General features: G+C 40.9%; 1 protein-coding gene across 2 annotated transcripts in view; it reads right to left on the bottom strand.

Moving 5' to 3' along the window:
- GLB1 (galactosidase beta 1) overlaps positions 1-13,514 on the bottom strand; it is an 81,576-nt gene that overhangs the window by 14,100 nt on the left and 53,962 nt on the right. For both annotated transcript variants that reach the window (XM_069086131.1, XM_069086132.1), the window contains exons 11-14: positions 11,349-11,423; positions 7,636-7,725; positions 588-698; positions 335-466 (exon numbers count right to left, since the gene is read on the bottom strand). In XM_069086131.1, coding sequence (XP_068942232.1) covers positions 335-466; positions 588-698; positions 7,636-7,725; positions 11,349-11,423 — 408 coding nt within the window. The remainder of the gene's footprint in view (positions 1-334; positions 467-587; positions 699-7,635; positions 7,726-11,348; positions 11,424-13,514) is intronic.

Below are 13,514 nucleotides of genomic sequence, written 5' to 3' on the forward strand. Positions count from 1 at the left end.
CTATTCCTGACTATCAAGTGCCTCTTAGTGATGATTTACTATAGTCTCGGACCCCTGGAATGTTAACACTGTGTGCATAGGTCTATGGGGCTTCTGTGATTCTGTCATACACTAGACTCTAAAAGTAAAAAGTATCCTAAGAGCTGAGTAACAAAAGACCCATTGTAGATAGTCATTCACTCAGTCAATAAACACTTACTAAGTTCCTAATATGCTCCAGGCACTGTGCTAAGTGCCACAAAACTCCTGAGATGACCGAATGGTTGTTACCTGAATGCCTTGAATGGCCAAAAACATTCCTCAAATGACTTCCCCAACACAACTTTAAGATTACCTTAAAGTCATTGATTTCATCTCCATAGTTGATTCTCCCCATGTTTTCTACAAGCACGTCCAAGGTATCACCAGCTTTCCCAGTTATATTTATAGAGAACACCTTGTTTCTCTCCAGAATTCCTTGGGGAACCTACAAATTCAATGTCAAGTAAGAAAGAACTCAGTCACAAAGATCAGGAACCCCTGAGATAGAATAAATCCAGCAAAATGTCAACAGGGAATAGATATGCATTTTAGAAGCCACTTCTTACCCCATTCACAGAAACATAGGCACGGTCATGGACTCCATTGAATGAAGAAAGGCCCACTGGTTCACTGCAATTTTTAGGAAGTGTTGTTCGGTACAGCACAAAGCCAAAATACTGGAGGCAAGGAAGGGAAAAATCAATAAATCCTGCAATTAGTTTTAAGGGAACACTGAGTCATATGCATTGTAAAAGCAGCCAATCAATAAGCATTTGTTGAGCACTAATTGTATACTAGGCACTGAATTTACAGATAAAAAAGTATATACCAGGGGATGAAACATGTCCACATATATGAGTAAATGAAATTGTGGTATTTCCAGTTTTCATGGGGAGACCAACAGTTTCACAAAAATCTTTATCTCTTCCTTGGGGACTCACTTCTATTTTATTGAGGTTCAACATGACTTTGGAATACAACTGTCTTACCTGTTTAAATGTGAAATGTTCTTTATATGGCAAGTTTAGGAACAGAAGTACAAAAGGACAGAAAAAGGAGCTATTCTCTGCATAGCAGAAGTTCTGATAGACAGCTTGGGTAGAAATTGAACTGGATTGTTTATAAGAACATGAGTTGATTCCCAGTTGATAAATGATCAAAGGAAAATGTTGCCCTGAAGTCAATTTCACATACGAAAAGGCAATTCTCAAAAAAAAGGCAAGTTCGGGGCGGCCAGGTAGCACAGCGAGTAAGAGCACCACCTCCAGTGTCAGGACGACCTGGGGATCGAATCCAGGCTCCAAGCACCCACCCAGAAACACCTGGCCGTGTAACCTTGAGCAAGTTACTTAACCCCAATTGCTTAGGGGCAGCCAGGTGGCTCAGCGAGTAAGAGCACCAGCTCCAGTGTTGGGATGACCTGGGGATCAAATCCGGCTCAGATACTCAGCACCGCACCCAGAAATAACTGGCCGTGTAACCTTGAGCAAGTTACTTAACCCCGATTGCTTATTTAAAAAAAATAATAAAATAAGGCAAGTTATTGACACTCATAAAAAATGCTCCATATCACTAAGGACATTGCTGTTTTTTAGTCATGGCTGACTCTTCATGATTCTATTTAGGATTTTCTTGGCAAAGATCCTAGAGTGGTATGCCATTTCCTTCTCCAATTCATTTTATAGATAAGGAAACTGAGGCAAACAGGATGAAGTGACTTGCCTAGGGTCACACAGCTACTAAGTGTCTAAGGCCTGATTTCAACTCAGGAAGATGAATTTTACTGACTCCAGTCTTGGCACTCTATCTACCAGGCCACCCAGCTGTCCCTCACTTAGAATGAGAGAAATCCAAATTAAACTAACTGGGGTTCTACCTTATGCTCTTCAGATTAGCAAAGATGCCAAAAAAGGAAAATGAGCATTGCTATAAAGGATATAAGAGGCTGGGTACAATAAAGGCATACTGAGAAAGCAATTTGAAATTATATCCAAGAAGTCAGTATACTCTGCATCCTTTCTGACCTAGTAACACCATTTCTAAGCTTATACCCCAAAGAGATCCAAAGAAAGAGGAAAAGGGCCCATGTAAATAAAATATTCATAGCAGTCCATCTTATTACAGCAGAGAGCTGGGGAACTAAGGGGATGCCTGTTAATTTAAGGATATGCTTGACAAATGATGGTGTATGAAAGGAATACTGTGGTGCTCTAAGAAATGATCAAAGGGATGGTTTCATGAAAACTTAGGCAGGAACCAAGACAACAATGTATACAATAACATTACAAAGAAAAACTCTGAAAGACTAAGAACTCTGATCAATGCAAAGAACAACTCTAACTCCAGAGGGCCAATGATGACTTATGTCACTCATCTCCGGGCAGGGGCAATTGACGCACGAGTTCAGGATTAGACTACGCTTCTGGACATGTCTGATGAAAGGACATTTTGTTAAACAGAGCATTTGTTTATTTATTTTTCTTGTAGGGCAGAAGAATTATGGATTGAAAGGGACAAGGAAGGCAGTGAGAGCATTGCTTCCAAAGGGGAAGAAAAAAGGGGCAATGAGATATTCTGTCTTTTAAAAAAAGAAAATTCTTTAAAAATACACAGAAAAGAAGATTATTCCAAAGAGGATACACAGTTAAGTGAGGCAGTGTTGAAATTACCAAGTCACATAAAATTGAGATTGACAATGTCATATGTAATTCTGTTTTTCTTCTTCTTAGTATATGGAAAAATGCCTATTTGTAGAAGGTTGTCAAGCTCATCATAATACACTAAGATGTGAGAGATCCTATGAGACTGACGTGAGGAAGAAGACCGTTCCAGGCATGGGAAATGGGATGTGGAAAGAGATGGAATAGGAATGGATTGGCAAGCAGAACCTCGAGAGGGAGAAGTGAAAGAGGGAAGGAGAAGAGAAAGAAGAAAGGAAGAAGGGAAGGGTAGGAAAAGGGAAGAAGAGGAGAGAAGGGAAAGAGAAAGAGGGAAAGGAAGGAGGAAAGGGAAGAAAGTAAAAAAGAAGCAGATTGTCTCCCTTGAAGGCCTTATAACTGCTCTGTTATACAGGGCGTCCCAAGCTCAAATAGCTTAAAACAGCATTTTTAGAACACTTTATATTCATATGCAAAGGCATTTTATACATGATCTGGTTCAACAGAAAAGGGAAGAAAGCAAACCTCCAAATCAACTCCCCCAGACCTCCAAACACTCCTAAAATGATTGAACATTTCCTTCTATACCAGGGGTTCTTAACTGTTTTTGTGGCATGGATTCCTAGGACAGTCTGGTGAGATCTATGACAGTCTTCTCAAAATAATGTTTTAAAAATAACATACACAGAATTACAGTCTTAAAAAAAAAAAAAACAGCTTCACAGGTCCAAGGTAAAGATCTCCCATCGCCCTAGAAAATTCTCTTCTCATATTCACAAGACATCAAAATGAGATGTCAAGCCTCGTCAAAATGAGACATCAATACTCACTCCTCACTGAGAGAGATAAATGTCTAAAGGTACTTCTAGTACAGGAGAGGAAGATGCCTCAATACCTGCAAAGGCCATAACGAAGTCCCAAGGCAGAGAGGGGAAATCCCTTCAGTGTCTGCGGCAGATAGTACAGGAACTGACTGCACTAAGGACTGCTTTTAATTTTTTTTAAATTTCTTACTTAACTCAATCTGACAAATTTTATATAGACATAGATATATGCATAGATATACACACATACACGTATACATACATATATGTAGACACACACATACACACACTCTACAATTATGGCATGGAGCTGAATACCAAGGGAAATAAGAAAGAAGAAATGTCAAAGATTTAGAACTGGCAGAGACCTCAGGGGTCATCCAATCTAACACTCTCATTACACAAAAGGGGAAAGTGAGTCCCAGAAGGTAAAGCAACGTGCCCAGATTCACCCAGGGAACAAGAACTTACATCCAAGACTGCTGACTTCAAATCAAATGCCATTTTTACTGCACCAAGGTACCTCCTCCTCCTATCCCACAGCTTTGTATTTTTGTGCCCAGCTGGAACTGGCCTTTTGTGCTATATGGGTCTGGCTGAGATCTAAGTTACTTTTCAGCATGCAGAGGGCCTCAGAAACATTGAGGGACAGATGTGGAGTCTCCTTAAAACCATCCCATGGGAACGTCCTTTTTTGTCTAATAATTTGGAAAGTATCACAGTTTTGTGGGAAAAGACTAAAGCTGGGCATGGTGTGTACCTCACTGAGAAGCTGTTTTATGTCTTCCCAGGGGTGTCTGGGCACATCGCCTCACCTGATCCTCACAAGAAAAGTAGGGCATGTATTTTGCCAATTGGGAAACAGATAGGGAGGTTAAGTCACACCACCAAGAAATGGCAGATCCAGCCCTAGGACACTCCTCAGGCTCAGAACTCGATGAAAACAGGGAGGTGCTTGCCTCGTAAAGTCAATGATGTGAAGGCACTGAGAAATGGTCAACAGCACTGAATCAACACACAAGGCCTTACTATTATTACCAGAGTTCATTCTCCTCATGGAAGAAGGCAGAAAAAAGCTAGAATGCCTACCCATCCCCACTGCCTTGCCTCCCGCAGACACATCCAGAGGAGAGATGTGTAAGAATCACTTTCCCCCTCTATCTAAGTAAAGTATGTATAGGGGCAGCCAGGTAGTTCAGGAGTCAGGAAGATCTGAATTTAAACTGGGCCTTAGACACTAGATGGGAGACCCTGGGCAAGTCAACCTAGATTTGCCTCAGTTTCCTCAACTGTAAAATGGGGATAAAAACAGCACCTACTAAGAGGATCAAATGAGATTATACAGTGCTATAAATCCCTATTACTGGGGAGGCTGGAAGATCACTTGCACTGCAAGTTCTGAGCTGCAGATCAGCAAAAGCCAATCAGGGGACCTCACTAAGTCTGTCACCAGTATGTTGAACCCCCAAGAAACAGGAAGCCATAGAGCTGCCTAAGGAGGGGGCAAATGGGCCCAGATCAGATATGGAGCAGATCAAAGATGCAGAGCTGATCACTACTGTGATTGGGTCTGTGAGTAGCTCTATACTTCCAACCTGCACGAGACAGACAAACTTAGCTAAAAAAAAAAAAGTGCAGTATCTTGAATATATAATCACTTAATAAATGCTTGCTGACGTTTGACTGATTGAAATAAAACAAAGAAATGGGTTCACTTATAGTTATTTCTAGTGTCATGGAAGATGTCTTATGTGGAGGCCATCACTGGATTGGGCCAACCATTGCACTTTCAATCTAGGTAAGACAGGGAGACCAAGAGGGGGATAGGAAAGTTAGAAGTAACAGGTTTAGGAGAAAGATAATGAGATTGATCTTAGACATATCAAGTTTGGGGAGTGAACAGATAATAGACACCTACATCTACCATGGAGATGTCTGGCAAGAAAACGGAAACCATGGACAAAATGAGGGAGAGAACCTGGAATTGTAAACAGATTTTAGGAATTATGCGCCTACAGGAGATAACTGAAGCTGTGGAAGTGGATGAGATTGTCCTGAGAAATGAATGTAGCAAAAGAAGAAGGCCAAGGACCAAGTCTTGGGGAATGCCCATGTGAATAAGACTAAAGAGGAGAACCCAAGAGGGTAGGCAGGACCATGGAAACCCAAGAATGAGAGATTAGCATCTAGGAAGCAAGGGTAGACAGAATCAAATGCTAAAGAGAGGTCCTAGAGGATGTAACCTGAAAAAAAGTCCAATGGCCACTTGAAGGTGAGAAGGGGGTTTCAGAAGAGCAATGGGGACAGAGGCCAGACTCCTGGGGCTGAGAAGGGGGTAGGAAGTGAGAAAGTGGAGGAAGCAAGTCTAGACTATTCTACCTCGAATCTTCCCAGCGAAGGGGAGAAGAGATGATACCATGAGGGAGTAGGAGGGTCAAGGGAAGGGTTTGGGGTTTTTTTTGTTTGTTTTGGTTTTTTTGCATTTAATTTTTCAATTGACCATTTTTTAGGCACAAATGAAGAATCCATTACAGAGGGAGAGAATGAAAATGAGAAAAATAACAAGCAATGGAAAAAATTCCTACAGAGGCAAGATGTGATGAAATCAAGAGAACAAGTGGGAGGGTTGATCTGAAAAGGAAGAAAAGCACCTCGTCCTCTAAGGCCAGCAGGAAAGAAGGGAATGTGAATGAAAAGAGAAAATTCTGGTTTTAAAGTCTCCAGCAAGCATGGAGAATAACATGATAGGCAGAGGTGGGGGCTTGAGGAGAGAGGCTTGGAGCTGCCATTTTGGATAGCATACGGAATCATACGATAATAGATTTAGAGCTAGAAGGCCACTGAATTCAATCTGTGAGACCCATTTGCCCAAGATCACACAGGTAATAGCAAAGGTGGAATCTGAACCCAACTCTTGTGGCTTTAAATCTTGCTTTTCCCATTGTACCAAGAGACATAACTGAAGGACGGTCTTGCCCAGATGAGTTGAGTTAGCATGAATTTATAGTGAATCCAGTCAGCACAGATTCCTGACTTCATCCAGCAGTATTCATTGTCTTTGGAGTAAGAGTCCATCAAGCAAATGATAGTTTAAGGACCAGGGGGCAAGAGATCTGACGCATGGCAAAAATGGCTAATTATAGGATCAAATATGTGAAGAGAGGGTAGTGAAATCAGAATGGGATGATAGGCTGGGAGAACATGGAGGCGTCAGGGTGCTGGAGGAAATGATAAGGAAAAAGAATAAGGCTGGGAGGAGTGTAGAGATGGGAGTGATAGAGAGTTAGAAGACTGTGATAATGGAGGGGAACCTTAAAGTTCAGTGCCTTGAAGATAGGAAGAGATGGTAAAGTCTAATATATCACCATTCCTTAAAGATGGCTGGTGGTAGGAGTGAGATATAAGTCATGGGAGCTGATAAGGCCAATGACCTGAGAAGTCAGAATATAGGTGTCCTTCAAACGAAGAGCAAAGTCATTAAAGATGGTGACAAGAATTGGGACGAAGAGGAAGATGATAAGCTGTGGCTAGAAATCAGGCCCTGAGAGCTACTGATTTTGGAATAAGCCTCTTGGTTAATTTGGTCCTTGGAAAACATGTACACAGCCTATCCCTAGGCCACTATTGAAAAGCATTTCCAGTCTGAATTCTGTTAGGCATAGGCTTTGAGAACGCAAGTCCACCAACATATCACGATAAGACACCAGTGAAAGAAGGTGCCAGTAGAGGCTGAATTGCAATAAGCAAAGAAAAAAAAAAGAAAAAAGCTCTAAGGCACTCTGCAGTATGTGAACCAAAAATGAAATCCTATAAAAATCTATTATTCTAATTTTACTGATTTTTTTATCTTCTTCCTCTTTTTCTTAAAAAAAATTGCTATAAAGGATGGCTCTGGGAGAAGAGGAATGGATACAGAGAGAATTTTAGGTAATATAAGAACAATAGATAAAAATAAAATTTTATTCTAAAAATAAAATCCATATGATTGCCCAAAGTCTTTTTTAAAATCCCTGGCTGCCCATTTAAGCCAAGCTCAGATAGGGAAAAACAAAGCAATGCAGAAATACATCTCTGCAAAATGGTAATACACTGAAGTGTTATTAATCAGTAATTCTATGCATTGGAAAACATACCTGTTTCACTTCAACAAATGTCAAGGGGTAAGTGCTATTTATAGGTCCAGCAGGGCACAAAATATCAAGAGTCTCTTCCACTGTATTTACCTGAAAAAAAAGGCAACAGATAAGAGATACCAAATCAATGGCTTCTAGTCTTCATAAATGACATCAAAGCCAGTTTTCAAAGACCTTAATGGATATGACAAAAATCTCCCAATACAAAACAATGAGTCACAAAATTCACTCTACTTTCCAACAGTGTTACTGGACCCCACCACCATTCAGTGGAAAAAGTAAATGAAAACAATTTTGTCCTAAAAGGACCAAACATTTTGCCTACAAAATTAGGGGGTAAAGAATCGTGTGTGTGTATGCACGTGTGTGTGTGCGCACGTGTGTGCCCTTGTGTGTGTGTGTGTGTGTGTGTGTCTGCTCTACTTGCCCTAAACTCAATTTTCTCCCCTTTGAAGCAAATAATATTTTAGGTTAAAATAAAATGCTAATCTAATAAAATCTTAGTTAGGATAAAATATTAAGTACATGCACTCATCATGGTTCCAATGGATCTTTCAGAAGAATCTGAATTCCATTTCGTATCAATGATTATTAAAATGATGGCCAAATGCTCATATCAATTGATCAGTGAAGCAACAAGTATTTCTTAGGCACTTGAGATATGCCAGGCACTATACTAGGTACAGAAGATACAAAGACAAAAAGTTAAACAGTCCCTGCCCTCAAGGAACTTACATTCTATTTACGGAGAAAACATATAAAGTGTATCAGCCAATCAACAAGTATTTATTAAGTACATTCTGGGCATTATGCTAGGTACTGAGGATATAAGTACAATGAAGGACACAATTCCTACTTGGAAAGAGCTTATATTCTAATGGGAGAGACAAGACATACAAGTATATAGAAAATAAACAAACACAAATAAATGGAAAGTCGTTTAGGGCAGCTGGGTAGCACCATAGTACAAAGAGCACTTTGCTTTTTTAAAGCAATCGGGGTTAAGTAACTTGCTCAAGGTTACACGGCCAGTTATTTTTGGGTGTGGTGCTGAGTATCTGAGCCCGGATTTGATCCAGGTCATCCTGACACTGGAGCCAGTGCTCTTACTCGCTGAGCCACCTGGCCACCCCTGGGAAGACTCATTTTCATAAGTTCAAATACGGCCTCAGATACTTCCTAGCTGTGTGACCCTGGACAAGTCACTTAATCCTGCTTCCCTCAGTTTCCTCATGTATTAAATGAGCTGGAGAGGGAAATGGCAAACCGCTCCTGTATCTTTGGTCAAGAAAACCCCAAAAGGGGTCATTAAAAGTTGAACACAACTGAAACGATTCAACAAAGTTTGGGAGGGAGAGGGGTTCAGGACAGGCTTCACATAGGAAGTAGAGCTAGGGTTGGGTCCTGAAGGAAGAGGTTTCCAGGAGGCAGGGGAGGAGAGAGTGCCTTCTAACACACAAAGGCTCCTGCAGCTGGCAGTTAGGAAAAGCTTCAAGAAGAAGCTGGCATTTGGGTTCAATGTTAAGGGAAATTAGGAATTCTAGAAAGGCAGAGATGAAGGGGAAAGAGGGCAAGACCAGACATGGATCGTCATGTGTGAGGGATAGCCACAAGTCCAGTATGGCTAGACCACTGAGTGCAAGAAGGCTGACAAGGCAGACCGGGGGCAGGATGTAGAGATTCAAAGACCAGAAAAAGTAATTTATATTTGATCCTAAGAGTAATAGTTTATGGTCAGACTTGCACTTTAGAAAACTCACTTTGGTAGCTGTGCGGAGGCTGGATTGGAGTGGGGAGAGCCTTGAAGTTGGGAAACCAGATAGAAACAGCTACCAAAACAGTTCGGGCTGAAGGTAATGGGGGAGTGTAGTGGGATGGTGGCTGTGTAAGTAGAGAGACAGGGGGAGAGTCTAGAGATGATATGGAGTGACAAAAGAGATCTGGCAGCCAAGGAGGTATGTGCAGTGAGGTGGGGTAAAGGAACTGAGGTGCACACTTGAACTCTGGTGATGTCCTCAATAGAAACATTTGGAAGAAGGGAAACAAAACCTTCCCAAGCTAACAATTACACAGAACAACTAAATGGAGATGCCCTGTCAGAAGTGTGATTTAAGATTAACTTTTTTTAAGATTCTTATCAGTCACAGAAACCACACTCCTTGTAGTATGTTGAGCACCTATATCTGATGCAAGGCAGGGATGGAAAAAGTGAGAAGCACACCCCATGCTGTGTACTTAGAAATCAATAGGAATCATGAATGGAAACATGATGAAATTCCATTGGGCATGTCACTTGATAAAAATATACACGCACGTATATAGGATTATATGTGTTTGTATATATATGTATATATTTAAAACACACACATATACATATATATCATGGCACAATTTTAAGATGGTGGAATGCTCACCAAATTTTGCAAAAGAAACCCACAAGCTTGAAAAGTTTTGGCTTTGGTTTTATACATTTTTGGAGTCTTAAGACAGGGACAGATGGAAGCACATGGGCTCCTGTAGACTCCTTCCTAGCTAAGTGAGCCCTGGACAAGGAACTGAGCCTCCCTAAAGCATAATTTGTAAAATGAGGATACTGTCTCTTGCCTCACAGGATTTTCGGGAGGCTCAAATGAGATAATGTGTATAAAATGTTTCGTAAACCTAAAGATGCACCATCAAGGTCAGCTGTTGCTACTATGATTCTCATCCACCATCTTCTCTACTGACTCCACTCCGGCTCATCAACGTCCTCCCTAAAATGTGCAGCTCAGAACGGAACATCGTATTCCATATGTGGTCAGGGCAGAGTATCGAGGGACTATCCCTCACTTCCCCGGTGATGGGGCCTAAAGGCTTAATCAGTTTGGGGACTCTTATATGAAAAGCAGTCACAGCACAGTAGATATAGAAATGACCTTAGAGTGAGAAAGTCTTAGGATGATGTGCCATCCAGGTACAGCTTTTTGTCTACACAAATTTCTCGTCTTTTCCCCCCACTCTGTTGCATAAAATGCTCATGGCCATTATTTGTGATTCATTTTAGATGTCTTTCTTCCTGTTCTTCATCTTAACCCAAAGACCACAATAAGAAGCACACGATTTTAAAGATGGAAACAACGGCACAATTTAAAGCTGAAAAGCACATTTCTCTCTAGAAAACACTTTTAAAAAGTATGGTAAAAAGAAGGCTTTCATCCCATCCCATACTTCTTATAACACTAGAAACTCCAGGAGTGTCTTGAGATTTTTTTTTTATATTTCATAAATATAGGGACCCCCCTCTACCAATATGATGGACAATTGTTCTGCAACACAGAGTCTTAAAGGGTTGTTTAGGACACAGATAGCGATTTGTCCAGCGTCTTGCAACCTGTAGCATCAGAGGTAAGACCTGACCCAGGTCTTCCTGACTCCAAGGTCAATGGCCACTGCCAACAGTGGTCTCAGACATATTTTAAATACTCTCAATTATTCCCCCACCTTCAGCCTTCCCAACGTTTGCCCACCCACCTAGTATCTACACAAGCACACCCTCACTTTCCCCTTGAAAATCCCCTACTTTTTTCTATTTTCACAGAAACCAGACTTAGACACACCTAATTATTCCCCTAGAAAAAAACTGTTCCCATAAAGTTAAATGAGACACTCCTCCACACTCTTGCTATTATCCACCACGCCTCAATGCAGTGTGTTTGTTTGTTTGTTTGTTTTACCTGCTTCATAGCAACTTTTCCATAGGCAAACTTGGGGGTCGATGGAGGAATAGGTCCTTCTGGCAGTTTTTCAAACTATGACCAGGAAAGGAAAAAAAGCAGCAGTTAAAACCCTAGCAGCAGCATGATGAAGATAGTGACAGTGGTGTTTTTTAGAAGACAAACTAAAATGAAACACTCCTTCAAGAGAAGGTAGAAAACAAGTTTATTTCTAGCTCATTTCCTCTATAGAGTTCCAGGTGCTATACAAACTTTTTTGTAATAACAAACAATTCTAAGTAGAACAGTAGAAATATGATGGGAGAAATGGGTACCACAAAAGCAAAAGAAAAGGAAGAAGGGAAGAAAGTTATCAAGATCTTTAAATATTTAATAGAGAGATCAGACTAGGTCAGGGATGGGGAACCTGCAGCCTCAAGGCCACATGTGGCCTTCTAGGTTCTCAAGTGGGGCCTTTTGGCTGAGTTCAAGTTTTACAGAACAAATCCTTTTATGAAGGGGATTTGTCCTGTGAAGTTTGGATTCAGTCAAACAGATGCACTTGAAAACCCAGAAGTTCCCTACACCTGGACTAGATGGTCTTATAAGTCCCTTCCTGTTCTACCATTCTGGAATTCATAAATTCAGAGCTTGAGGGTGCAGGTGGAAAGAAATATAGTGAAAAAGGATTTGAATTCTCTTTCCTCAACACTGAACCTGATCCAAAGTTGGGGCCACAGAATGACTTCATTTCCCTGGTCACCTTCCCCAATATTCCCATCACCAGATACAGAAAACGTAAAGTTTAGATGAAAGATGCTTAGCGTTACCAATGATGGTTTTGATTATCTGGGCCTACACAGATTAGGGATTATTATATGTAATAAGCCAGAAGTGAAAGTGGATCTTGATTCAGTTCAGGGCTACTTAACATCCTAGCTCTGCCACTTATGCCCTACATGACCTAGTGCAAAGACCAGCCTTACCAATGGTGGGAAATGATGGCATGCCTTCTCCTGATTTACCGGCCAGTAGACAGATAAAAAAAACAAAGTGATTAGAAAGCATCAAAGGCTGCCATTTAGGACCTCAAAGTTCATCTAGTTCAACTGCCTCATTTTATGTTACTTCTGTATTTCCATTTTCCTGGGCATCTCGATACCATGGGACACAAATATTGCTGCATATCAGCAAAATTTCCACCTCTCTGTGATCCATACCTATGACTTCATCTTTATATGAAAATTCTTGTGTGGAAACTACCTTGTAGCCATGCAGATCTGAAAAGTTATTGATGATTTAGAATCTTGGAGTAACTTAGGGCACTGGGAAATTAAGTGACATGCCCAGGGTCACACAGCAAGCAAGAATTTATTCATCGACAAGCATTTATTAAGCATTTACTAGGTGTCAGGCTCTGTCCTAGACAATGAAGTTTAAAAAAAGATAAAAATGAAATAATCCCTGACCTCAAGAAGCTTACATTCCATAGAAACATGCACACATAGCTATACAAAAAGTAGATACCGTATCTCAAAAGTCTTAGTGCAGTTTTAAGCAATTTAAGCAAAATTTAAAATTTTCGGGAGGGGCGGCGGAGCCAAGATGGCGGAGTAGAAGCACAACCTTCCTGCAGCTCCGGCTTCCACCTTCCCCAATCCATGTCCGACAGCCAGAGGGACTACAGATCAAAATTTAAAATTTTCATTTACATTAGTTTAACAAAACTTTAAACTCCACTAAGATTTTTGAGATACCGTTGCAAAGTAATTACAAGGCGATTGGAGGGAGGGGGGGTAGGAGCTGGAGAGATCAGGAAAAGAAGGTGGTGTTAGCAATGACCTTGGAAGGAAAGCAGGAATTCTAAGAGCTGGAAGGGAGGAGGAAGTGCATTTGGGGAGGGGGAGAAGGGGAGGCAGCCTCTGCAAAGAGAAGGAGACAGGGTGAGGATGATGAAGATAGCATGTATATAAAGCACTTCAAAGTCCACAAATCATTTTACATTTTTATCCCATTTGATCCAATTATCACAACCCAGCAAGATAAGTGCTATGATTATCTTCATCTCATAGATGAGAAAACTGAGGCTAATAGATTAAAATGACTTGCCCCAGTCCAAAATAAAATCTATTAAGTGTCTGATATAGGAACTGGAATCTCCCGGTTTCCAAACTCAACACTGGCTGT

The sequence above is a fragment of the Petaurus breviceps genome, unplaced genomic scaffold, assembly GCF_028583685.1.
Source record: "Petaurus breviceps papuanus isolate PSGF00001 unplaced genomic scaffold, PetGlider_PUasm1.0 178, whole genome shotgun sequence".
NCBI lineage: Eukaryota > Metazoa > Chordata > Mammalia > Diprotodontia > Petauridae > Petaurus > Petaurus breviceps.